The sequence below is a fragment of the Pan troglodytes genome, chromosome 19 (assembly GCF_028858775.2).
Source record: "Pan troglodytes isolate AG18354 chromosome 19, NHGRI_mPanTro3-v2.0_pri, whole genome shotgun sequence".
NCBI lineage: Eukaryota > Metazoa > Chordata > Mammalia > Primates > Hominidae > Pan > Pan troglodytes.
In genome coordinates this window covers 73,093,800-73,120,707 of record NC_072417.2, presented here as the reverse complement: position 1 = coordinate 73,120,707, position 26,908 = coordinate 73,093,800, and the positions used below count along the sequence as shown (strand labels likewise).

Sequence of the window (26,908 nt, the reverse complement as noted above, 5' to 3'; positions counted from 1 at the left end):
TAAAATAGTTTGGCTGTTAAGTGTGCTTGTGACTTACTAGAAATTTACTTTTCTTTCAGGATATCTTATTTGGTTTATTGAAGAAGCTATTTCAGGAGAAGTCTCCTAATAGGAAGGAGCATTTAAAAGTGGTGGTAATGTCAGCAACTATGGAATTAGCCAAGCTCTCTGCATTCTTTGGAAATTGTCCAATATTTGATATACCTGGAAGGCTTTATCCAGTCAGAGAGAAATTCTGCAATTTGATTGGTCCACGAGACAGAGAAAATACTGCGTATATTCAAGCGGTATTACTTGGCATTCATTTAATGTCTTTTTAAAATATCTATGATTCTTACTAATTGGGTGGTTTGATAATTCATTTGTTCACTACTATTTTAATGACAGTCCTCACAGGTCCTAGAACTTTTAAGAACCAAATTTAATTTTTCTGTGGGGCAAGGGAAGTGGTGGTAAGGGAATGACTGTATTTCCACTAGCATATTATGCCTGCATTTCTTGCTTTAGATTGTGAAAGTCACCATGGATATCCATTTGAATGAAATGGCTGGAGACATCTTGGTTTTTCTGACTGGTGAGCATTCAGTATCAAGTTAAAAAACTTAAGTATTTGTAAGTAAGGAATGTGGCACCCAGATAGAGTGCTACCTCTGTTGGGAATTCTGTGCCCTTCTCAAGTGTTGCCCTAGCTTTTTCTGATTATCTGAATAATTTTAGGTAAAAGATAGATAAAAATTGTAAGCTAGCTGCCAAAGAGGATTATATATATTTATGTCAAAGACATATGTTTATGTCAAAGACATAATAGTATGTATATATATTTTATGTCAAAGACATAGTAGTATATGTCAAAGACATAGTAGTATATGTCAAAGACATAGTAGTATATGTCAAAGACGTAATAGTGTATATGTGTATATACACACACATATATGTCAAATGTCAAAGACATCAGGCTCATTAGTAAATATATGTAAAACACACTGACCTTTTAATAGAAAGAAATTAAATAGTGAAATATTGTTTTTGTTGGTCTGTCTTAGATAGAAATGTAACCTGACTAAACAGACCTGAGTTAATTCCATTATTTCAAAGGACATTTCACCAGGTTCTTCTTTGGGTGGTGGCATTGTACTGTGTGATAACAACACATAAGGTGTAGAATCTATGTGTCGTAGACAAGCATGTGGCATTTTTGGAGATCAAAAATAAAATAGTTAAATCCCAAACTAGTGGCATAACTTTTCAAGTAGCAGCACCCTCCTAATAGGAATTAGTAGTTTCCTTGTTTACCTTTTTCCTCTGCCTTGTACTAATGTCAGAAGTGAGGGATTGTCACAATCTTTGCCTTTTGGAGATTACTTAAGTATTTTGAAATTTAACCAAATGCAATAGCACCTGGACTAGCTTTTCTCCTTTGTTAACAATTTGGTGAGTCTTCTCAAATACAGGGTGAAAAGCTTGACGATGATAAATATTTTTATTCCTTTAGAGATTTAAGTTTCTTAGAAACTGATGTTTCTTCTACTTCGAATTTTATTGTTGAAATATGGTACAGCTTATGTGTTCATCTCCTTTACATTAAATGAGAGATTTACAATAACTTTTAGGCAAAATTAATTTTAATTTTGACATTTTCTTTATTTTTAAATTAATTTTTCTGTTCAGTTGCTGAAGTTATTTTTTTCTTCCCATTTTAGGCCAGTTTGAAATCGAAAAAAGTTGTGAGTTACTTTTTCAGATGGCAGAGTCTGTTGATTATGATTATGATGTTCAAGATACCACCCTCGATGGCTTGTTAATATTGCCGTGTTATGGATCAATGACAACAGGTAATTTCTCATTAGAATAGAAAATTTGATTTTTTAAAAAAACTTTTTATTGAATAATCGTGTTTACAGAAAAGCAGTCAGATCTTAAGTGCTTAGGTAAGTTTCACAAACCAGTCTCACCTTTGTAACCCACATCCAGATCATGAAACAAATCAGTGAGAACCAGCATTCCTTGAGAGTAGTGATTTTTGCCTGAAGTCTTTTTACATTCACTTTTTTGAGAGTCATGGATATCCCCCTTATTATCGTTTAGAGTATTGTTTCTCCCAGCAAAACAAAACTATTGGTGAGAATTCTTTGAAATGAGGACAGTAGTTTCTTGCTGGTATTACTGTAAGTCAAACCTAATTTGCCATTGCCACAGAATTTTTAGAAATTGTGTATATCCAGCTATATCTAAGTCTAAACACAGTAGATTGTTTTCTTTTTTTGTGTGTGTGACGGAGTCTCATTCTTGTCACCCAGGCTGGAGTGCAGTGGCGCAATCTCAGCCCACTGCAACCGCCACCTCCTGGGTTCAAGCGATTCTCCTTCCTCAGCCTCCCAAGTAGCTGGGATTGCAGGCGCTTGCCACCACGCCTGGCTAAGTTTTGTTTTTTTTTTTGGTTTTTTTTTTTAGCAGAGATGGGATTTTGCCATGTTGGCCAGGCTGGTTTCAAACTCCTGACCTCAGGTCATCTGCCTGCCTTGGCCTCCAGAATTGCTGGGATTACAGATGTGAGCCACCATGCCTGGCTGTGGATCATTTTCCTTTTAAAGTAGCCATGCCTTAGTCTGCTTTTCAAGAATGATCCTGTTCTTTGGTGAATTCCAAGAGCAAATGCAAACTCTTGATTTGACATTTTGGTTATAGTAAATATTGTTGAATGAGGTTTAGAATTTGTTTTATAAAACTTTTATTATGGAATTTAACTTGTAAAATTAAAGGGAAATTAACCTTAGCCTCCTATTTGGAGTTGGAATTAGCATTTGAACGTTTTTATATTTTACATGTGTGTGTATTAACAGCTTTTGTTGATTGGGTGATTCTTATCCCTATATTAACAAAGTTTTGGAATATATGTGTCAGTAAAGAACATAGATGTGCTATTTTGGAAATCTTTTTTATGATGATATTAGCTTCTTACTCTCTATTGAAGCATAGATATCTATTTTAGATTTTGTCATCTTCAGGGAAATTCTTAGGATCATTGTTTAAGGTTCTCATTGTTTTCTCAAGATTTGGTTCACCGATGCTTTTATAATTTACACTGAAACTGATAAAAACCCATTATGTTTGGTTTGTTATTAATCATTAACTAAATATGTACATAGACATATATTTTTCTATACAGAGTAAATAATTTCATTCTTTCTTACTGCTACATTGAAAATAATGTTCTGGATTTTCTCTTGCCTCTGTTTTTTTTGTTGTTTTTTTGAGATGGAGTCTCGCTCTGTCGCCCAGGCTGGAGTGCAGTGGCGCGATCTTGGCTCACTGCAACCTCTGCCTCCCAGATTCAAGCAATTCTCCTGCCTCAGCCTCCCGAGTAGCTGGGACTACAGGCGCACGCCCCCACGCCCTGCTAATTTTTTGTATTTTTCTTAGAGACAAGGTCTCACCATGTTAGCCAGGATGGTCTCGATGTCCTGACCTTGTGATCCTCCCGCCTCAGCCTCCCAAGGTGCTGGGATTACAGGCGTGAGCCACCACGCCCGGCCTAGAAACATGACTTGTAATGAAAAATTGAGTTCTTCAAAACTTGAGTTTGACACATGCATGTTGTAAATTGGTATTTTCTTTTTATATATACTTTAGATCAACAGAGGAGGATATTTTTGCCACCGCCACCTGGAATTAGAAAATGTGTCATATCCACCAATATTTCTGCAACGTCTTTGACAATAGATGGAATCAGGTAAAACTTTTGAACTTTCTCTTAAAGTCAAGGAAGCCTATCGTTACTAAACATTAGCTAAACATTACTGAGTTTGCTTTTCTGTGCCCTCCACTAATTCCCTTCTCTCCTACTTTTTGATGTTCTTAACGTGTAATCACCTATTTTGTTTTGTAATTATTGATTGCTTTGAGCAGGAAATGGAGTAGGAGGTACATACTATATTCCTATTCACACTTTTTTTTTTTTTTTAGAGACAGGGTCTCATTATGTTGCTGAGGCTGGAGTATAGTGACTATTCACAGGCGTGCAGTCATAGCACACTACAGCCTTGTATGGAGATCAACCAATCCTCCCGCCTCAGTCTCCTGGGTAGCTGGGACCACAGGCATGTGTCACCGTACTTGGCTGTTCACAGTTTTTAACTACTTGGCAACTTGAAGCTTCTTTTCAAATTTTAGATTATGTATAATGCTTTATGGGTTTCACTAAATAGGAAGCCAAACCTATTTTTCTGTACTCCCATTTTAAGCATATACCTTAGATGATTTGATATGTCCTTCTACCTTGCAGCCTCACTCGGTAGAGTTAGTTTGTATATCCAATGTTTATCTGGATGTATTGTCTCTGACTTTTTACCTTTTTGTGAAAATTAACTATGATTCAGGTCCCTTATCTTTTCTGGATGTAGTAAATAGTGCTATCAAATTTTTGGGTAAATTTAGTAAGGAAACACTAAGAAATTTTAAGTCTGGACTGACAACTAATGCAAAGTTCTTTAAGACTGGGTTATTTATCATTTACCCAATATATTTTATTTCTTTAGCTAAGTCTGATTGTCTGTCTCAGGAAGGCTGAACCTGAATCTCAAAGATCCTGTGTGTTTCTTCTGGGTAAAATGATCACCCAGGTCTGAGAGGAAGTCTAATTTCCTCTGCTTTTCTTCGTTACTTTAAAAATAATGGTTTCACTAAGGGATTAAGGGAGTGCTCTCCTGGGTAAATTAACCTCTGTAATTTTCTGTTTCCTGCACAGGCAAAAGCCATTAAATAGTATGTTTCAGAATGTTGTCTTGTTACTGCTATCCTACTTTGGTTCCTTACCTGACTTGTTCACCATTTAATTGCCTTAGAATGGCATGTTAAGGGCTAGTTGAAATTAGATTCTGAATCTGTTTAAATGGTCTGAAGCTGACTTTCAAGTTTGTGTATTTTTTTATTGAGGCAAAATTCACATAAAATTAATTATTTAAAATGAAAAATTAAGTAGTACTTAGTACATTTACAGTATTGTGCAACCACTGCTTCTGCTTAGTTCTAAAATATTTCAACACCTCTAAATAAAACCCCATACCCATTAAGCAGGTACTCCACATTCCCCTCTCGACCCCAGCCCTTGGCAACTACCAGTCTTACTTTTTGTTTGTACGTATTTTCTTTTTTTAAAAATTCTTTAGATGTGTCAGCAGGAAGCAGTATGTATTTTCTATTCTGGATATTTCATACAAATAGAATCATATAATATGTGGCCTTCTGTGTTTGCTTTCTTTCACTTAGCATAATATTTTTGAGGTTCGTCCACATTGTAGCATGTATCAGTACTTCATTCTTTTTTGTGGCTGAATAATATTGCATAGTGTGTGTGTGTGTATATATATATATATATATATATATATATATATATATATGCCATTGTGTGTGTATATATGCATGTGTATATATACTACATACATATATGCAAAGCAATTTGTTCATCCCTTCTTCCATTAATGGTTAATGGACATTTAGGTTGTTTTTACCTTATGGCTGTGATTCATAGTGCTGATATGAACATTGGTCTGTAAGTATTTGTTTGAGTACTTGTTCTCAGTTCTTTTTGGTGTACACTTAGAAATGGAATTGCTGGATCATATGGTAATTTTGTGTTTAACTTTTTGAGGACCTCCGAACAATTTTCCACCTCGGCTGAACCATTTTACATTCCCACCAACAACATACGAGGGTTCCAATTTCTTGACTTTCAAGTTTTACACTTAACATAAAAGGCATTGTGTACCTGCTAGTTTGCTAGAAAAGGAGAAACCAAAGTGGTTAAAAATTAACAAGTCTTCTTTTATTTTCCAGAAACTTAACTTGCTTTGATTCTTCTTAGATATGTGGTAGATGGTGGCTTTGTGAAGCAGTTAAACCACAACCCCAGATTAGGGTTGGACATCCTGGAGGTGGTTCCAATTTCAAAGTAAGTCTCTATGTCAAATCTTTTTATTCAAAGAACAACTGATTAGGTAATTTCTAGCTGTTTTGGGGAGACAAAGTAAATTACCTGAGAAACCCACAGAACATTTTGGGGAATTTTTGGGTTTTTTTCCTTTTGTAGGAGCGAGGCATTACAGCGAAGTGGCCGAGCTGGCAGGACTTCTTCAGGAAAATGCTTTCGGATCTATAGTAAAGATTTTTGGAACCAGTGTATGCCTGACCATGTGATCCCTGAAATTAAGAGAACTAGTTTGACATCTGTAGTTCTGACCTTAAAGTGCCTTGCCATACACGATGTCATAAGGTATGTAGACAACTAGAAAAAAAAGGAAAAACTTGTTAGCCTGGAACCAAGTTATTGGCTCAAAAATTATTTTGAAATATTTGACTGATACATCCCTGAGAGTTGAGGCTAACCTCTTTTACAGGTTGGTTTTTATATTGCTTGCTTTTCTTTTTTTTTTTTTTTTTTTTTGAGATGGAGTCTTGTTCCGTTGCCCAGGCTGGAGAGCAGTGGCACGATCACGGTTCACTGCAACCTCCGCCTCCCGGGTTCAAGCAATTCTCCTGTCTCAGCCTCCCGAGTAGCTGGGACTACAGGTACCTGCCACCATGCCCAGCTAATTTTTGTATTTTTAGTAGAGATGGAGTTTCACCTTGTTGGTCAGGCTGGTCTCGAACTCCTGACCTCAGGCGATCCACCCACCTCGGCCTCCCAAAGTGCTGGGATTACAGGTGTGAGCCACTGCGCCTGGCTCTATTGGTTGCTTTTCAACTAAACTAACACAGAAGACTTCCTTGCATTGCTTTAGTAGGATCTCTTGCTCATGTTTAACCTTGGCTTAATGGCGGGGTTAGGGGGTTGTGCTGATGTTTATTTGGATCACTTAATTAATGACCACTGTTTATTTGTAATGAAAGGTATATAATGAGCTGGGCATAACAGCTTATGCCTGTAATCTCAACACTTTGGATGGCCAAGGTGGGAGGGTTGCTTGAGCCTAGGATTTCGAGACGAGCCTGGGCAACATAGTGAGACCTTGTCTCTACAATTAAAAAAAAAAAAAAAAAGTCTGATATGGTGCATGCTTGAGTCCCAGATATTTGGAGGCTGAGATGGGAAGATTGCTGGAGCCTGGCAGGTAGAGGCTGCAGTGAGCCACGATTGCACCACTGCAGTCCAGCCTGGGCAACAGAGTGAGACCCTGTTTCAAAAGAAAGGGGCTGGGCGTGGTGGCTCACGTCTGTAATCCTAGCACTTTGGGACGCCAAAGTGGGCGGATCCCTTGAGGCCAGGAGTTTGAGACCCGTCTGGCCATCCTGGCAAAACCCCGTAGCTACTGAAAATATAAAAATTAGCTGAGCTTGGTGGCACGTGATTGTAGTCCCAGCTACTCCGGAGGCTGAAGCACGAGAATCACTTGAACCCAGGAGGCAGAGACTGCAATGTGCCAAGATCACACCACTGCACTCCAGCTTGGTCAACAGAGTGAGATTCTGTCTCAAAAAAACAAAACAAAACAAAAAGGGTATACAGTTGGAAAGTGGAGTGTTTTTTTTGTATGGCCAGCATCATACTATATACCATGAAAGACAGAGTAATACTCTGTAGTTTTTTGCTTTCACTAAGCTTAAGTTATATTAGGAAAACAAGGTTCAGACACATGAAAGAAAGGAAGAACAGTTAAATTAGCCAAATATTAATATAATTTATTGGTATAAGATAGAATATTGTTATAGATAGAAATTTCTATCATACATGGTAGGGGAATTAATGGAGGAAAGTACTATCTTCTTTATTTTGGTCTTAATTGCCTTGGAATGTAAAAGTGTTCAGGAATTTTGGGGGATGGTAACCGTGCAGTTTTTAAATTCATAGTAAGTGATTATTAGGTGCATCCAAATATGTATTGTAGGCCGGGTGCGGTGGCTCACGCCTGTAATCCCAGCACTTTGGGAGGCCGAGACGGGTGCATCACCTGAGGTCAACCTGGCCAACATGGTGTAACCCTGTCTCTGTTAAAAATACAAAATTAGCCAGGATGGTGGTGCTCATCTGTGATCCCAGCTACTTGGAAGCCTGAGGCAGGAGAATTACTCGAACCCGGGAGGCAGAGGTTGCAGTGAGCCGAGATTGCGCCATCGCACTCCAGCCTGGGCAACAAGAGCGAAACTCTGTCTCCAAAAAAAAAAACAACCAAAAAAAGCAAAAAAAACCCCCAAAACCCACAAATACTCATTGTATACTCTTGGAAAGCCAATTTGCCAATTTCAAAATGTTTTGATAGTTATCATTAGACTAGAGATTTTCTGAATGAGAATATGTAGATACTGGAAAGAGAAAAGCATGTAATAAATGCAATTCTGACTGTAGCAATAAATTATACCAATGAAAAGAAGGAAAGCGCCATTTAAAGAAATCCAAAGAGCCAAATAGAAAACTTTCAGATGAACCCAGATATTAAAATAATGTCTTGATTTTTTTCATTTGGGGAAAAAGGGCCATTTTTGGAAATAGCTGCTCAGTAAGTTTGACATTGACTCTTAGTATATTCACAAAGGATAGCAGAGCAGCCTCTAACCAAGAATGAGTATATATTAGAAAAATAGGAACAATAATTAATATCATCTGCATTGAATTATTTTTCCATCTTAAGTCTTAAAAGCCATAGTGTACTAAAAATCGCAAAATTTTGTTTCAAAATGCTTGAAACAAAAAACAAAGACTTCCTGTTTAAAAAGTTGTATAAAGAATAAGGAGAGGTAGAGCCAGTGTTTGGGGTAGATGGTATAGGATTCATAGACGACAGAAAGAAAATGGATCTTCTCAATTATTATTTGCTTTCCCTTTCTTTTCCATCAGGAAGAATAATTTTAAAGCTGAAAATGCAAGAACAGGTCTGAATAAGAAGGAATTGATGACTAAGGTGGAAGGAAATAATGAGGGAAAACCTACCACCATAAGTGATTTTGTCTTGAGCATTTAGACATTATTTCCGTGGTGTTAAAAGAACTTGCAGATTTAGCGTCAGAGTCACTGTAGGTCATCTATGAGAAATTATGCAGAATACGTTATCAGAAAATGGTGAGAAAGGCAAAAGTCTTAATTTTTTTCATTTGGTAAAAAGGGCGGGTTCTGGAAACAACTACCCAGTAAGCTTGACGTTGATTACTAGCGAACTCTAGTACAGTTTATTGAAAAATGGTTTAAGGAAATTTAATGACGATTAATGCGTATGAATTTTAAAAGTTCACAATGAATATGTCATTTTTTGTTGTTGTTGTGTTTGGTTTTGGTTTTCTGAGACAGGATCTCACTCTGTCACCCAGGCTGGAGTGCAGTGGCGCAATCTCAGCTCACTGCAACCTCCACCTCCCAGGTTCAAGCGATTCTCGTGTCTCAGCCTTCTGAGTAGCTGGGATTACATGCGTGTGCCACCATGCCCGGCCAAATATGTCATTATAAGCCATTTCCTTTTCAGTTTGAGGACAGGACCGTCCACATAATGGGTGCTCCACAAGAATTTATTGAAATTTAACCTAACGTCTTTTATTTTCAGCACAGTATTTAACAATACTGCATTTGATATCTTGTGAATAAAAAAGTAGTCTGTAGATGACAGTACTGCTGAGTATAGTTGCCAGATAGCCCAGTCTAGAAAAGTATTAATTAATTGCTTAGTGTAGACTAGATGAAGTTTTTACTGGTATTGTGCTGAACTTAGTTTTTTCTTGATAAACATTTTTAATGATACTGAATAAAAATATTGAAGTTATGATTATATTTTTCTGGAAAATATCTTAATATCTAATAGGTAGATGACCAAGCTTTAAAATGACTTTAACAGATTAGAACCATGGGCAAAAATCAACAGGATATAAATTTGAAAGGATATATCTTATATCCTGTGTTTGGGATGTACAATAGCAAATACATGTGGTAGAGATCTGAAATTATCAGATCATCACAAACTTAATATTGGCTTATACCTATGGCTCTGTTTAAAAAAAATTTTTTAGGCCGGGTGCGGTGGCTCACGCCTGTAATCCCAGCACTTTGGGGGGCCACAGTGGGCGGATTGCAAGGTCAGGAGATCGAGATCATCCTGGCTAACACAGTGAAACCCCGTCTCTACTAAAAATACAAAAAATTAGCCGGGTGTGGTGGCAGGCGCCTGTAGTCCCAGCTACTCCGGAGGCTGAGGCAGGAGAATGGCATGAACCCGGGAGGCGGAGCTTGCAGTGAGCCCAGATCGCACCACTGCACTCCAGCCTGGGCGACAGAGCAAGACTCTGTCTCAAAAAAAAATTTTTTTTTTTAATTCCACTGGCATAGACTTTGGTTACATTAATAAACTAGGTGATGGGGAATTACAGCATTCCTGTTATGTGTTGGTCACTCAACATTTGGAGTTCAGTTTTGGATATAATCAAGTTTTATGAGGAGTTTGACATACTAGTGTTTTAAGAGAATGGTACTTAGGTATGGTAGATCTCTTAGAAACCAAGTAACTTATAAGGAGTGGTTGACAGAATTGGTAATTGGAGGAATCAAGGGGGGAAATTAATTGCAATATTTTAGAATAAGTAGTTTTTCCTTTTATATAGAAGAAGCAGCTGACTGGTTTGGTATTGCTCTAGCACAAGGGTGGCAAACTGTGGTCTAATCTCACTGACTGTTTTCGTAAATAAAATGTTAGAATGCAGCCATACCCATTTGTTTATGTGTGGCTGCTTTCACTGTAATAGCATGGTTGAGTAATTGTGACAGAGACCATATGGCCTGCAAGCCTAAGCTATTTACTATCTGGCCCTTTACAGAAAATGTTTACCAATTCTTGCTGTAGAAGCTACCAGGACCTATTGGTACAAATTGTAGGAAAGCTGGCAGTAGAACAGTGTAAGAGATTATTGTTTGCTTATTATTTTTTCTTTTTATAAGAGATGGGGTCTTGCTGTGTTGCCTAGGCTGTTCTCAAACTCCTGAGCTCAAGCAGTCCTCCTGCCTCAGCCTCCCAGAGTGCTGAAATTATAGGTGTGAGCTACCATCCTTGGCCTTGTTTTCTTTATTTATTTTTAAATAGGGTTATCAATCCTGGAATGGACATTTTATATAAGGTATTGGACCTTTTGTCTTCTATTGGATTTTTTTCAAGGTGAGAAGTTGGAGTAGATGATTTTTCATATCCAGACTTAAGGTGGAAAAAATAACCCAGTGCAGATGATATCAAGTAATTATTTTTCCTGTTTTTTAAAAATATATATTCATGTTTGATGATGATATCCCTTTTGAATATTATTGTTAATTTTCTTGTTAATTTTATTATATTTATTAATAGCACATTATGGTAATGTAAGAGAATGTCCTTATTTTCAGGAGATGCATGCCGAGATAGTTGTAAGTGTGCAATGGCATTGTATTTGCAACTTATTCTGAGATAGTTTGGCAGAAAATAACTACATACACATGTACACATATGTGACACAAATATGGCTAAATTAATTGAATATATTTCCCCATTTATGTAAAAGCATTTTGTCCGGCCGGGTGCAGTGGCTTACACCCGTAATCCCAGCACTTTGGGAGGCTGAAGTGGGTGGATAACCTGAGGTCAGGAGTTTGAGACAAGCCTGACCAATATGGTGAAACCCCGCCTCTACTAAAAATACAAAAATTATCTGGGCATGGTGGCAGGTGCCTGTAATCCCAGCTACTCAGCAGGCTGAGGCAGGAGAATCACTTGAACCCAGGAGACAGAGGTTGTAGTGAGCCGAGATTGCCACACTGCACTCCAACCTGGGCAACAGAGTGAGACTCCGTCTCAAAAAAAAAAAAATTAAATTAAATTTAAGAAGCATTTTGAGGCTGGGTGCGGTGGCTCACGCCTGTAATCCTAGCACTTTGGGAGGCCGAGGCGGGCGGATTGCTTAAGCACAGGAGTTCAAGACCAGCCTGGGCAACATGGTGAAACCCTGTCTCTACTAAAATACAAAAAATTAGCTAGGCGTGGTGGCATGTGCCTGTAGTCCCAGCTACTCGGGAGGCTGAGGCAGGAGAATTGCTTGAACCTGGGAGATGGAGGTTGCAGTGATCAGAGATCGTGCCATTGCACTCCAGCCTGGGCAACAGAGCGAGACTCCATCTCCAAAAAAAAGCATTTTGAGGTACTATTGAACAATTTATAATTTTCAGTACTAATTAATATTTCTCTACCATTAATACTTCTCTACTATTAATATTTCTCTACTATTTTTATAAAAGTTTGGAAAAAAATTATGGACTGCAGAAAAGAGTAGACTTGACATAGGCTGTGAAGGATGGGTGGGGCAGGATTAGGGTAAGTAGACTGGTGAGAGTATTTCAGCTAAGGGGAGTCAAAAAGAATCACTTCTTGAAGTAGAGGAGTGTGATTCAGAAAAAAATTATTTCCTCTTTTACCAAATGCTGATCATGATGATATAATTTTTTTTTAGAAAAAGAAGATGACTTGAAAAATGGAAATAAAACCTTTTAAAGAAATTTTCGTCATATCTATATAAAATCCTACCATGTTCAAGGAATGCCTCTCACTTCATATCTTATTTAAACACACAGGTTTCCCTATTTGGATCCACCTAATGAGAGACTTATTTTAGAAGCTCTTAAACAACTTTACCAGTGTGATGCTATTGACAGGTAAAAAAAAAAAAAAATCACAATCAAAACAGATATTGATCTCTTTTTAAACAGGGCTCTAAATACCTTTCTCTAACAGTAGAAAATAATTTCTTTAAATTGAATGGATTGTTAGTCTTTCATCACAATTCTGATTGAAAAACCAGCCGGGCGCTGTGGCTCATGCCTGTAATCCCAGCACTTTGGGAGGCCGAGGTCGGTGGATCATGAGGTCAGGAGATCGAGACCATCCTGGCTAACATGGTGAAGCCCGTCTCTACTAAAAATACAAAAACAAAATTAGCTGGGCGTGGTTGCGGGCGCCTGTAGTCCCAGCTACTCGGGAGGCTGAGGCAGGAGAATGGTGTGAACCTGGGAGGCAGAGCTTGCAGTGAGCCAAGATCATGCCACTGCACTCCAGCCTGGGCAACAGAGCGAAACTCCATCTGAAAAAAAAAAAAAAGGAGAAAGAAACTACACGATATAATCCCTTTTGTTTAATAAATATTGGTATTATTTAACAAGTAATTTCTGAGTACCATTTCAGTGCCAAGCATTATGCTGGATACATAAAAATGATAAGAGAGCCAGAGTCCTTGTTTTCATGTTTGTGTGATGGGGTGGTTAGGTTTGATATTAATAATTATTATTCTCTTGGATGTGCGTGGTGGCTCACGCCTGTAATTCCAGCACTTTGGGAGGCCAAGGCGAGCAGATTGCTTGAGCCCAGTTGTTCGAGACAAGCCTGGGAAACATAGTAAAAGCCATCTCTACTGAAAATACAAAAATTAGCCGATTGTGTTGGCACACGCCAGTAGTCCCAGCTACTCGGGAAGCTGAGGTGGGAGGATCATCTGAGCTTCGGAGGTGGGGGGTGCAGTGAGCTGAGGAGATTGCGCCATTGCACTCCAGCCTGGGAGACGGAGCAAGGCCCTGTCTCCAAAAAAAAAAAAAGGTAAAATTTAAAAAATAAAATTATTATTCTCTCATGTCTTCAAAGACATCTTCTTTTTTTTTTTTTTTTTTTTGAGACGGAGTTTTACTCTTGTTGCCCAGACTGGAGTACAATGGTGCAATCTCACCTCACTGCAATCTCCACCTCCCAGGTTCAAGCAATTCTCCTGCCTCAGCCTCCCAGGTAGCTGGGATTATAGGCATGCACCACCATGCCCAGATAATTTTTTTATATTTTGGTAGAGATAGGGTTTCACCATGTTGGTCAGGCTGGTCTCAAACTCCTGACCTCAAGTGATCTACCTGCCTCGGCCTCCCAAAGTGCTGGGATTACAGGTGTAATCCCCCTCAGCCTCCTTAGTAGCTTTGCAACCTTTGCCTCCCGGGTTTGAGTGATTCTCCTGCCTCAGCCTCCCAAGTAGCAGGGACTACAGGCGCATGCCACCATACCCAGCTAATTTTTGTGTTTTTAGTGGAAACGGGGTTTTGCCACGTTGGCCAGGCAGGTCTTGAACTCCTGACCTCAGGTGATCCACCTGCCTCAGCTTCCCAAAGTGCTAGGATTACAGGCATGAGCCACCACGCCTGGCCTAATTTTCTTAAATTGAATTGAACTTCTGGAGGTGATTGGAGGTAATGTAAATTATATCTGATTTATTCTGAATGATGAATGTTACATTTGTACTCTCCTAGTGTAGAAAGACTTACAAACTTTTTCTTTGTATTAAGGAGTGGCCATGTCACCAGATTGGGTTTGTCTATGGTGGAGTTTCCTTTGCCTCCACATCTGACATGTGCAGTAATAAAAGCTGCTTCCCTGGATTGTGAAGATCTACTACTTCCAATAGCAGCAATGTTGTCTGTGGAAAACGTCTTCATTAGACCTGGTAAGATGTTTATTTTAGTTGTGTTTTTTAAAACTAATAGACTTGGCTGGGCACGGTGGCTCACGCCTGTAATCCCAGCACTTTGGGAGGGCAAGGCGGGTGGATTGCTTGAGGTCAGAAGTTGGAAGACCAGCCTTACCAACATGGTAAAACCCCATCTCTACTAAAAAACAAAAACAAAAACAAAAAAAAACCAAAAAAAAAATTAATAGACTTTATTTTTTAGAGCATTTTTAAGTTTACAGAAAAATTGAGTAGAAAGTACAACCTCCCACAGCAATTTCTCCTGTTAACATCTTTGATTTGTATGACATATAAGTTGCAATTGGTGAGCCAATATTGACACATTATTATTAACTAAAGGGATCACTCTTTGTGTTATATGGTTTTAGCTGGGATTATAGGCATGTGCCACCATGCCTGGCTAATTCTGTATTTTTAGTAGAGGCGCGGTTTCTCCATGTTGGCCAGGCTGGTCTCGAACTCCTGACCTCAGGTCATCTGCCCGCCTTGGCCTCCCGAAGTGCTGGGATTACAGGCGTGAGCCAGCACGCCCAGCCGGGTTGTTTTCTTATTGTTAAGAGGTCTTTGCATATTTTAAATAGTTATTTAACAGATAGATCTTTTGTAAATATTTTCTCCCAGTCTGTGGTTTATCTTCTCATTGTTTTGACATTGACTTTTGCAGAGCAGAAGTTTTTATTTTTGACGAAGTCTACCTTATCAATTATTTCTTTCATAGATTGTGTCTTTATTGTTGTATCTAAAAAAGTCATTGTCGTACCCAAAGTCATCTAGATTTTCTCTTCTATTGTCTTTTAGTATTTGGACGTACAGTTGTTGCGGTACCATTTGTTCAAAACACTGTCCTTTTTCTGTTGAAATGCCTTCGCTTCTTTGTTAAATATCAGCTGACTATTCTTATATGGGTCTGTTTCTGGGCTCTGTATCTTGTTCCATTTATCTGATTGTCTGTTTGTTCTTCCACCAATACCACACTGTCCTGGTTATTGGAGCTTTATAGTAACTCTTGAAGTTTTGTTCTTCCTCTTCAAAATTGTTTAGGCCATTCTGGGTCTTTTTCATATAAACTTTAGAACCAGTCTGTTGAAATCCACAAAATAACTTGCTGAACTTGCTGGGATTTTTTTTTTTTTTTTTTTTTGAGATGGAGTCTTGCTCTGTCACCCAGGCTGGAGTGCAGTGGCCTGATGTCGGCTCACTACAAGCTCTGCCTCCCAGATTCGTGCCGTTCTCTCGCCTCAGCCTCCCGAGTAGCTGGGACTACAGGCGCCCGCCACAACGCCCGGCTAATTTTTTGTATTTTTAGTAGAGACAGGGTTTCACTGTGTTAGCCAGGATGGTCTCAATCTCTTGACCTTGTGATCCACCCGCCTCAGCCTCCCAAAGTGCTGGGATTACAGGCGTGAGCCACTGCGCCCAGCCCTTGCTGGGATTTTAATTGGGATTATGTTTTAATTAAGATAGATGAAGTTGCGAAGAAATGACATCTTGACAGTATTGTCTTCCTATCCATGTACATGGAATATCTCTTCATTTATTTAGATTGCCAGTAATTCATTGAGCATTTACTGAGGGTTTACCGTGCCTTAGCCCTAGGACAGAAAACTAAGGATAAACAAGTTTTGTTGTTGTTTTTGAGATGGAGTTTCACTCTTGTTGCCCAGGCTGGAGTGCAATGGTGTGATCTGGACTCACTGCAACCTCCTCCTCCCAGGTTCAAGCGATTCTTCTGCCTCAGCCTCCCAGGTAGCTGGGATTACAGGCATGGGCCACCACGCCTGGCTAATTTTTGTATTTTTAGTAGAGATGGGGTTTCACCACGTTGGTCAGGCTGGTCTGGAACTCCTGACCTCAGGTGATCTGCCTACCTCGGCCTTGGGATTGCAGGCATGAGCCACCACGCCCAGCCCGGCATTAATTTCCTTTCATTAGTAAAGGAAGATAGTGCTTTTATAGTACATTAGTAATTTACTAATTTTTTTTTTGTAGGATCAAAAGAAAAGGTAGTTTAGCCCTTGCATCCTTAGAGAATTCTTTTGAAGTTTCCAGGTCTTTAAACTTCTGCTTCTTTCTTTTCTTGGTGTGTCAGTATAGGACACAATTTAATTTGACATATGTTAGATTTGTTTTCATGCACTGGAGTGATTTTTTCTTTCAAGGAGCTTCCAAGTGAACAGTATACCTTGTCTGCAGCCAGACAACAGAATGGGTTAGCTCACTGGCTTTATACCTTTGTAGGCTGGAAGTGTCGGGTCCAGATTAATTTATTATTGCCATGATTATAATGGAGGATACATTTTTCTATAAAAATACTCTAATCAATATACTGTTTCAAATAGTTTGCAGTCTTTTTTTTTTAATTTAAAAAATTTTTAATTTTATTGAGACAAGGTCTCGCTGTGTTGCCCAGGCTGGAGTGCAGTGGCGTGATCTTGGCTCATTGCAACCTCTGCCTCCCAGGCTCAAGTGATCCTCCCATACCTCAGCCTCCCCAGCAGCTGGGACCACAGATGCTTGCTACTATGCCTGGCTAATTTTTTGTATTTTTATAGAGATGGGGTTTCACTCTGTTGCCCAGGCTGGTCTCGAACTCCTGAGCTCAAGTGACCCACCAGCCTTGGCCTCTTAAAATGCTGGGATTACAGGCCTGAGCCATTGCACCCAGCAGTTGCAGTCTGAAGTGTCAGAATTTTAATTCTAGTAATACCCCTAATTGCAATTTTTTGTTCTAATAAAATGCTGTATAAAAATAAGTAATGTTAACTGGTTTTCATGAGGCAGTATCAGAGCTAAAAATACCAGTGGGCACAGTGGTATCCCAGCTCCTTGGGAGACTGAGGTGGGATGATTGCTTGAGCCCACGAGATCAGGGCCAGCCTGGGCAACATAGCAAGACCCCATCTCTGATAAGAAATTAAAAAATAGGCCAGGTGTGGTGGCTCAGACTTGTAATCCCAGCACTTTGGGAGGCTGAGGCAGGTGGGTCACCTGAGGTCAGGAGTTTGAGACCAGCCTGGCCGACATGGTGAAACCCTGTCTCTACTAAAAATATAAAAATTAGCCAGGCGTGGCGTGCACCTGTGTTGCCAGCTACTGGGGAGGCTGAGGCAGGAGAATTGCTTGAATCCAGGAGGCGGAGGTTGCAGTGAGCTGAGATCGTGCCACTGCACTCCAGCCTGGGTGACAGAGTGAGACTCCATCCCCAAAAAGAAAAAAGAAAGAAAGAAATAAACAAGCTAAAATATTTCAAAACCTATTACAGAGTATTGAAGTAGGAGTTAAGAGTGCAGGGTTCTGTCCAGCTCCACTACTACCTAATTATCTGACCACGGCCCTAGCTTTTCTAGATTTCATTTTTCATTTGTAAAACCAAGAAGTTGGATTAAGGTGACCAACTCTAATAGTCTTTTAAGGCTAGAAAAAGAAAAATGTTTTTTCCATGTTGGAATATTTAAATAGATAAAATCAGTGTGGTGTTAGCCTTTTTTGGGTGACATTTATTCTTATATAATTTCAAATAAGAATAGCAAAGGAATTCCTTTATACCTTCTATGCAGTTTCAGCAATTTTTAACATTTTACCCCCTTTGCTTTATTACTCTGTCTCCCTCTATATATGTATATATAAATGGATTTTTTTCTTTTTCTGAATCATTTAAGAATAAATTGGAAGCATTGTGCTCCCTTACCACAAAATATTTACATCTGTATTAGGCAAGAACAAGGGCAATCTCTCATTTAACCATAGTACATTAATCAAAATTAGGAAATTGTTTTGTTTTGTTTGAGAGAGAGTCTCACTCTGTTGCCCAGGCAGTAGTGCAGTGGTGGGACCATGGCTCACCACAGCCTTGACCTCCCGGGCTCAAGCAATTCTCCCACCTCAGCCTCCTTAGTAGCTGGGACCACATGCATATGCTACCATGCCTGACTAATTTTTAAAAATGTTTTGTAGAGATGAGGTCTCCCCATGTTGCCCAGGTTAGTCTCAAACTCCTAGGCTCAAGCAATCCTCCTGCTTTGGTCTCCCAAAGTGCTGGGTTTACAGGTGTAAGCCACTATGACTGGCCTAAAGTTTGGAAATTTAACTTTGATACAATATTACTATCTAATCCAGAATCCATATTGAAATTGTCCATTTTCCCTAGAATCTACAGAAAGTAGTTTGAGAATTGGTAAGCTATAGTACTGTGAAAAACAACCCTATATAACTACAGTTTGATATTTGTTTACAGTTAATTTTAGGTAAAATTTACATATAGTGAAATGCATAAATTTTAGGTGTATAATTCAATGAATTCTGTAAAATGCTTATGCCCATGTAACCCAAGCCCTGTCAATATATAGAACATTTTTATCACTAGCAAGTTCCCTCGGTGCCACTTCTTAGTCAGATATCACTCTATCTACCTTTGGTTAAACACTTTTCTTATTTTTTTCTGATTAGTTTGCCTCTTCTGAAACATCATATAAATAGAATTTTTTTTTTTCTTTTGAGACAGAGTCTTGCTCTGTCATCCAGGGTGGAGTGCAGTGGCACAATCTCGGCTCACTGCAACCTTCACTTCCTGGGTTCAAGCAGTTGTCCTGCCTCAGCCTCTGGAGTAGCTGGGATTACAGGTGCCCGACACCATGCCTAGCTAATTTTTGTATTTTCAGTAGAGACGGGGTTTTGCCATGTTGGCCAGGCTGGTTTCGAACCCATAACCTCAGGTGATCCATCAGCGTCGGCCTCAGCCTTCCAAAGTGCTGGGATTACAGGTGTGAGCCATTGTGCCCAGCCCAAAACTTCATATAAATAGAATTATACACTCTCCTTTCTTGTGTCTGGCTTCTTTCAGTCAACATAATGTATGTTAGGTTTATTCATATTGTTGTATGTATGAATACTTTATTCTTTTTATTGTTGACTAGTATTCCACTTTATGAACATACAGTTGTGCATTATCCTGTTGATGGACATTTGAATTGCTCCTTGTTTAGTTCTATTTTTGAGTAAAGTTGTTTTGAACATTCTTGCACAAAAATTTGAAGGTGTTTATTTTCATTTTTCTTAGATAAGGTAAATGCCTAAGAAAGAAATTTGCTGTGCCATCGAGTAGGTATATGTGAATCTTTAAGAAACTGCCAAACCTTTTCCCTGAACAGTTGTACCATTTAAAAATCACATCAGCAATGTTTGAGAGTACAGCTTGCACTAAACACCCCTCTCAACATTTGGTATTGCCAATCATTTTATTTTACACATTCTATTATGTACCTCTTTGTGGTTTTAATTTGCATTTTCCTGATAACTAATAATGTTGAGCACTTCTTCATGTGCTTATTGGCCATTTTTCTGTCTTCCTTTGTGATGTCTTTTAAAATATTTTGCCCATGTCTTTTTATTTTTGAGACGGAGTCTTGCTCTGTCGCCCAGGCTGGAGTGCAGTGGCATGATTTTGGCTCACTGCAACCTCCACCTCCTGGATTCAAGCAATTCTCCTTCCTCAGCCTCACAAGTAGCTAGGATTACAGGCTTGCATCACCATGCCTGGCTAATTTTTGTAATTTTAGTAGAGATGAGGTTTTGCCATGTTGGAGGCTGGTCTCAAATTCCTGACCTCAGGTGATCCGCCCACCTTGGCCTCCCAAAGTGCTGGGATTACAGGAGTGAGCCACCATGCCCGGCCCCTTGTCTTAAATTAAAAAAAACAAAACAAAAAAACTTTAATTCGTGGATTCTTTCTTCTGCCAGCCCAAATCTACTGTTGAGCCCCTCTATGGCAGTTTCCATTTTGTTTCTTGTCCTTGTCAACTCCAGTGGTCAGTCAGTGATTGGTTGGAGGTTGTACCTAGCTAAGCCTTTTAATTTAAGCCAGTGATGTTTTCACCTTTTACTGTTGAATCTGTGTTTGTGGTTAGGAGACTACTTTCATGGTTGAGGGAGTTGATGAATTTGTACTGTGTTCAGCCAAGGAGTAGAGGCTCAGACGTTCCCTCTCTATTTACTTCTCAGAAGGCACAGCTTTGGGCATGAGAACAATCTTCTAGAACACCAGGAAGACTATGCTCTTAGCAGGTCTCTGTTTCCTTCATTGATTTCTCCATTGAATTTTTGGCTGGTCTGTCTCTATTGGTGTCACAGCAAGCTGTTAGTCTCCACTGATTGCTAGCTGCTGGCTCTGTTGTTTTTGACAGTGCCCAGAGCATAAATTGCTCCATAGTATTGATCCAAATAAAGTTGGGCACCTCGGCAGGGGCAAGGTATTGCCCGTCTTTGATAATCCTTTCCCCATCCTTTCCTGGAAACAATCTCTGTGCTATGGAGCAGGAGTTGGAGAGGGTGGTAGTGGTAATGGGGGCCTGTGTTTCAGTGGCTCTCCTATCTGGGTCCTCCCTAAATAGCAGAAGCTTGGGGTTGGGGAGTTAGGAGCTGATACTGTGGCTCACTTTGCATCTTCCTCAGCACAAAGCCTTTTGAGATGCAATCTCTGGATGTTCACTAGTTGCAAACATACAAACCTGGAATAGCTCTAGGAAACTGGGAGTAGTGGGAACTACCACTGAGCTGCTGAACCCATTGGAACAACTCTTCTGCAACACAGAGCTGTGGGGAATAGAGGACTGCGTAGGCTGTCATTAGCTGTTATGCTTTGATCTTCCCTACTGAGTAGCATCTAGGAGTCAGGGAAAGGGTGCCGCTTTCAGGCTGCCTTGAAGGCTCTCGCATAGCCCTTCCGCACACACAGCTGTGGAGGGTGGGGCATTCTTCCTACTGTCCTTACCGAATTCCATAGATTAGGCTTGTCTTAAGCATTTTAATCAATCTCCAGAGACTTTGAATGATTGTCTTTGGTAATTTTGACTAGTTTAATAGATGTCTCTCTAGAAAAGAAGTTTTACCTAACTCCTCACATCACCATTCCCAATACAGTTGACCCTTGAACACACAGGTTTGAACTGTGCAGGTCTACTTATTTGTAGATTTTTTGTTTTTTCTTTTTTTTTTTTTGAGACAGAATTTTGCTCTTGTTGCCCAGGTTGGAGTGCAGTGGCACAATCTCAACTCACCGCAACCTCTACGTCCCAGGTTCAAGCAATTCTCCTGCCTCAGCCTCCCGAGTAGCTGAGATTACAGGCATGTGCCACCATGCCCAGCTAATTTTGTATTTTTAGTAGAGATGGGTTTCTCCATGTTGGTCAGGCTGGTCTCGAACTCCCAACCTCAGGTGATCCTCCTGCCTCGGCCTCCCAACATGCTGGGATTACAGGCGTGAGCCATGCACTCGGCCAATTTTTTCAATAAATATATTGGAAAAGTTTTCGGAGATTTGTGACACTTTGAAAAAACTCACAGATGAACTCCATAGCCTGGAAATACCAGAAAAATTAAGAAAAAGTATGTCATGAAAACATAAACTATGTGTAGGAAATGCTGCAGGATAATTAAGGAATCAGAGAGACCGAGGGGTTGAGGAGGAGTTATTTAATTATTGAGGTGCACCAACCCAGTTGGATTAACATCCAAAGGACTGAGCCCCGAACAAAGAGTCAAGCTACCTTTTAAGCATTTCATGGGGTGGGGGGAGATCTGTGCGGGGGGAAGCATATTACAGAAGTGAGAAACAAAGACAGTTATTTAATTAAGATGTGCATTACATTATTTCTTACTTTTCAAGGAACAACATGTTTTACGACTTGAGATTATCTGTCTAGTGACCTTGAAGCTGCACAGCTCGAGAGTCTTCACAATGCCTGGGAAGGGGTGAGATAAGGCTCACTAGCCACAGAGAGAAAAACAGGCAGTTAATTTTAAAGGACTCCAGCTCTTTCTCTTCCTCGGGGAATTGGGTTTTCTTACATACAACTGAGTTTTTGCTTATACAGTCTTTAATTTCTTTTAATTCCTGTTCCAGTACTAGTCTGTTTTATAATTTACTACCATAAAATATACACAAATCTATTATAAAAAGTTAAAATTTATCAAAAATGCATGCAAACACAGACTGCGTGGTGCCATGATTCTAGGGATTCCAGGAGGCACTGACTCACAGGTAGGCTTTTCTCCTGGTATTGAGAGCCAGGATGGGGTCGATGCTGGAGTCTAGGGCAATTTGACTTTTGGCATGATATCTTCTGGGGGATGGCAGTTAGGTGCTTGAAATGAAATATTTTGGGTTAAAAATTAGTATCCCTGGCTGGCGTGTTGGCTCAAGCCTGTAATCCCAGCACTCTGGGAGGCCAGGGCGGGCAGATCACCTGAGGTCAGGAGTTCAAGGCCAACCTGGCCAACATGGTGAAACCCCATCTCTTCTAAAAAATGTAAAAATTATTTGGGTGTGGTGGTGTGTGCCTGTAGTCCCAGCTACTTGGAAGGCTGAGACAGGAGAGTCACTTGAACTTGGGAGGTGGATGTTGCAGTGAGCCAAGATTGCACCACTGCACTCCAGCCTGGGCAGCAGAGCGAGACTGTCTCAAAAAAGAAAACAAAAAACAAAATTAGTCTCCCGGAGCAGTTCAAGAAATGGAGATTAATAATCATTTATATCTTTTCCTTACCAGGGTCATTTGTATGTTTGTATGGTCTGAGATAAATCGTATTCTTTTTTTTTTTTTTTTTGTCTCTAGCTGCTTCATTCAGTTGCTACCTAGGTAACATAGTTGGAAGCTACTTAAAGCATGGGATAGAAGACTTTATACCTTCATCAGTGTTTTCTTTAATCAAATTACTTTCCTCCTAGTAACAGGAACTGCTGCTTTGCAGATTCACATCGTATTCTATAGTAAATGCTGCTCCCTGGATTCAGGCAACATTGTGCCTCTGCTCAATCTAGCTGGGATAGGTATAGGGAATAGGAATTGTCATGTGACGTGTTAGATTGAAGGAAAGGATCCCTATGCAGTTTTGAAAAAATGGCACTCTGAAAGATTAGCCCTGGATAAAGTGCTGTATGGGGAATTTGGGCAATCAGAGAGCACATGAGTCCTGAATGGGATCAGGGGAAGTGGTATCGAAGTAATTAACAGATAAATCTCAAAAACGTAATGTTGAGCAAGAGAAAACAGACACATCAAGTACATACTATACGATTCATTTATACAAAGGTTAAAAATGGGCAAAACCCATCTGTAGGATTAGAAGTCAGGATATAGTTACTCTTGTGGAAGGGAATGGGTAGTTACTCGAAGGAGGGCATAAAAGGGGGCTGTTGAGATGCTGGTGATACTGTTTGTTGATCTGGGTACATTGGTATGTTGTGTTTGTGAATATTATATGAGCTACACACTTACGTCCTGTGTAATTTTCTGTATGCATATTATACTTCAATATTACATTAAAAAAGAAAATGTTCGTAGTAGGTCAGTTCTGCATATATGGAGATCATGTCTAATTGCCCACAATTGGGAATTGGATAAATAAGAACTGGTTAAATTGTGTTATGTTCCCCATACTCCTGGGGAATACCATATCATTGTTTTTTTCTTTAGACAAGGTTTCACTCTGTTGCCCAGGCCAAAGTGCAGTGATGCGATCACGGCTCAGTGTAGCCTCAACCTCCTGGGCTTGGGCCAGGCACGGTGGCTTATGCCTGTAATCCCAGCACTTTGGGAGGCCGAGACGGGCAGATCACAAGGTCAGGAGATCGAGACCATCCTGGCTAACATGTGAAACCCCGTCTCTACTAAAAATACAAAAAATTAGCCGGGCACGGTGGCGGGCGCCTGTAGTCCCAGCTACTCGGGAGGCTGAGGCAGGAGAATGGTGTGAACCCGGGAGGCGGAGCTTGCAGTGAGCCGAGATCGCGCCACTACACTCCAGTCTGGGCGATAGAGCGAGACTCCGTCTCAAAAAAAAAAAAAAAAAAACCTCCTGGGCTCAAGCGATCTTCCCACCTCAGCCTCCTGAGTAGCTGGGACTACAGGCATGCATCACCATGCCTGGCTAATTTTTGTATTTTTTGTAGAGACAGGATCTTGCTTTGTTGCCTAGGCTTGTCTTGACCTCCTGGGCTCAATTGATCCACTTGCCTTGGCCTTTGAAATTGCTGGGATTACAGGTGTGAGCTACCACACCTGGCCCTATATTGCTATTTTTGAGAGAGAATAATTTTATATGTACTGATATGGAGTTGTTATTAAATAAACAAATTTTCAGATTATATGTTCCATTTATAGAAAAATGAAACACTATGTACATATGCTTATATAGACATAGAAATTACCTGGAAGGACACACACTAAATAATGAACAGTACTTTGCCTTGAGGATTGGTTTATGGGTAGTGTGACTGGGGAACATTGAACTTTTACATGATATTCTTTTATACCATTACATTTTTTTTTTCTGTAAGCATGGATTACTCTTATAACAAAACTAATTTAAAAAGTAAATTACAAATACTATTTTAAAAAGGCAAATAGATTGGGAGAAGTGATGTTGCTATTCAGGTAAAATCTCCAAAGTGATATGAAAAGAAAAAAAGGAATTGTGGGAGAAATAGAGCTTCCTAAGAGAAGTTAAGAAGAGTTAATATAGTTCTACCTTACTTCACCCCAGAGGATGAGGCAGATTTTAATGAGTTTCTGAAAGCAAAGTGATTGTAGGCACTTAATGCAAAGTATAACTGAATTGCCTCTCCAATTCTTTTAGTTGATCCAGAGTACCAGAAGGAAGCAGAACAGAGACATCGAGAATTGGCAGCTAAAGCTGGAGGATTTAATGACTTTGCAACTTTAGCTGTCATCTTTGAACAATGCAAATCAAGGTATGTAAGGTAGTCCTTTGTCCTGAAAAATGTCAATTTGATGTATAGTTCCAATATGTACTTATGATGTGGCTTGTGACACTAACGTTCAGTGAAGATGATATTGACTTCAAGGTATTTTGAATTTCAGTGAAATTATCTATGTCAGATGACTATTGCTTAGTAGGCATTTATTATATAACATTGATTCTCTTCTTTTCTCCTCAAACCTTTACTGAAAATGACCTTGTAGAATTTTGCTTCTATATAGGTAGCCTAGATTAAAAAATGATTGGATATTTGTGATTGCATATATAAGTAAAGAAATCCATTTACAAATTATTTTTTAATTTAGTCAGGGGCACATTCATTAATGTAAATGTTTTTTTCAAGTTTCCTAAAATTCTTTTTTAGTACTTGGACAGGCCTCCTGAAGGAACTGACAGTTGTTTATGGGTTTCCACCTTTGTAATAGAAATGAGAATTTTAGATTGTCTTTTACTTAGAGAAGATATTTTAAAGATACCAGTTTTTTGTTTTGCAGTGGAGCTCCAGCTTCATGGTGCCAAAAACACTGGATTCATTGGAGGTGCTTATTTTCTGCATTTCGTGTGGAAGCTCAACTTCGAGAACTAATCAGGAAGCTTAAACAGGTGATTGCCGTAATGTGTTTTTTCTTGAGTAGCATTTTGGACCTATATATTTCATATTGAAGTTTCATTGATGTACATTAGCACCCTTTCTATTCTACCACCCTTCCATTCTATTTGTTTCTATGACCTCCTTGACCCCATGAAACATTCCTAGTAGTGATAAAAGAATTGTCTTCACAGAAATGAAGATATTTAAAAATTGCTTTCCTGATATATAATTGACGTGTGATAACCTACACATATTTAATGTATACACTTTGATGAGTTTTGACATTTGCATAAAACAACTATCAAGATAATGGTACATATCCATCATCTCCCAGTTTTCTCATCCTCCCCCCACCCTTTTTTTTTTTTGAGATGGAGTCTCACTCTGTCACCCAGGCTGAAGTGCAGTGGCGTGATCTCGGCTCACTGCAATCTCCACCTCCCAGGTTTAAGCAATTCTTCTGCCTCAGCCTCCCAAGTAGCTGGGATTACAGGCTTGCGTCACCACACCCGGCTAATTTTTGTAGTTTTAGTAGAGATGGGGTTTTGCCGTGTTGGCCAGGCTGGTCTCAAACTCCTGGGCTCAAGTGATCCACCTGCCTCGGCCTCCCAAAGTGTTGGGATTACAGGTGTGGGCCCCCGTGCTCAGCCTGTTGGTGTTTTGTTTTGTTTGAGACAGGGTCTCACTCTGTTGCCCAGGCTGAAGTGCAGTGATGCAATATGGGCTCACTGCAACCTTTGCCTCCTGGATTCAAGTGATTCTCATGCCTCAGCCTCCTGAGTAGCTGGGACCACAGGTGTGTGCCACCATGCCCGGCTAATTTTTGTATTTTTAGTAGAGATGGGCTTTTACCATGTTGCCCAGACCACTCTCAAACTCCTGAGCTCAACCAATCCTCCCACCGTGGCCTCCCAAAGTGTTGGGATTACAGGTGTGAGTCACCGCACCTGGCCACAAATAGTGCTTTGTATCCATGGGTTCCACATCTGTGGTTTCTGCATCTGTGGATTCAGCCAACCAAGGACTGAAAATATTTAGGGGCAGGCCAGGCATCGT

The 26,908-nt window shown here is 39.8% G+C and overlaps 1 protein-coding gene across 2 annotated transcripts in view; it reads left to right on the top strand.

The window, feature by feature from the left end:
- The window catches only part of LOC107969000 (probable ATP-dependent RNA helicase DHX40), a 29,193-nt gene extending 3,255 nt beyond the window's left edge, over positions 1–25,938 (top strand). For both annotated transcript variants that reach the window (XM_063799108.1, XM_016930852.4), the window contains 10 exons: positions 60–287; positions 508–574; positions 1,701–1,832; positions 3,631–3,730; positions 5,861–5,947; positions 6,086–6,268; positions 12,560–12,640; positions 14,303–14,460; positions 25,117–25,231; positions 25,755–25,938. In XM_063799108.1, coding sequence (XP_063655178.1) covers positions 60–287; positions 508–574; positions 1,701–1,832; positions 3,631–3,730; positions 5,861–5,947; positions 6,086–6,268; positions 12,560–12,640; positions 14,303–14,460; positions 25,117–25,231; positions 25,755–25,923 — 1,320 coding nt within the window. In that variant the 3' untranslated portion in view covers positions 25,924–25,938. The remainder of the gene's footprint in view (positions 1–59; positions 288–507; positions 575–1,700; positions 1,833–3,630; positions 3,731–5,860; positions 5,948–6,085; positions 6,269–12,559; positions 12,641–14,302; positions 14,461–25,116; positions 25,232–25,754) is intronic.
- Positions 25,939–26,908: the final 970 nt, after the last annotated feature.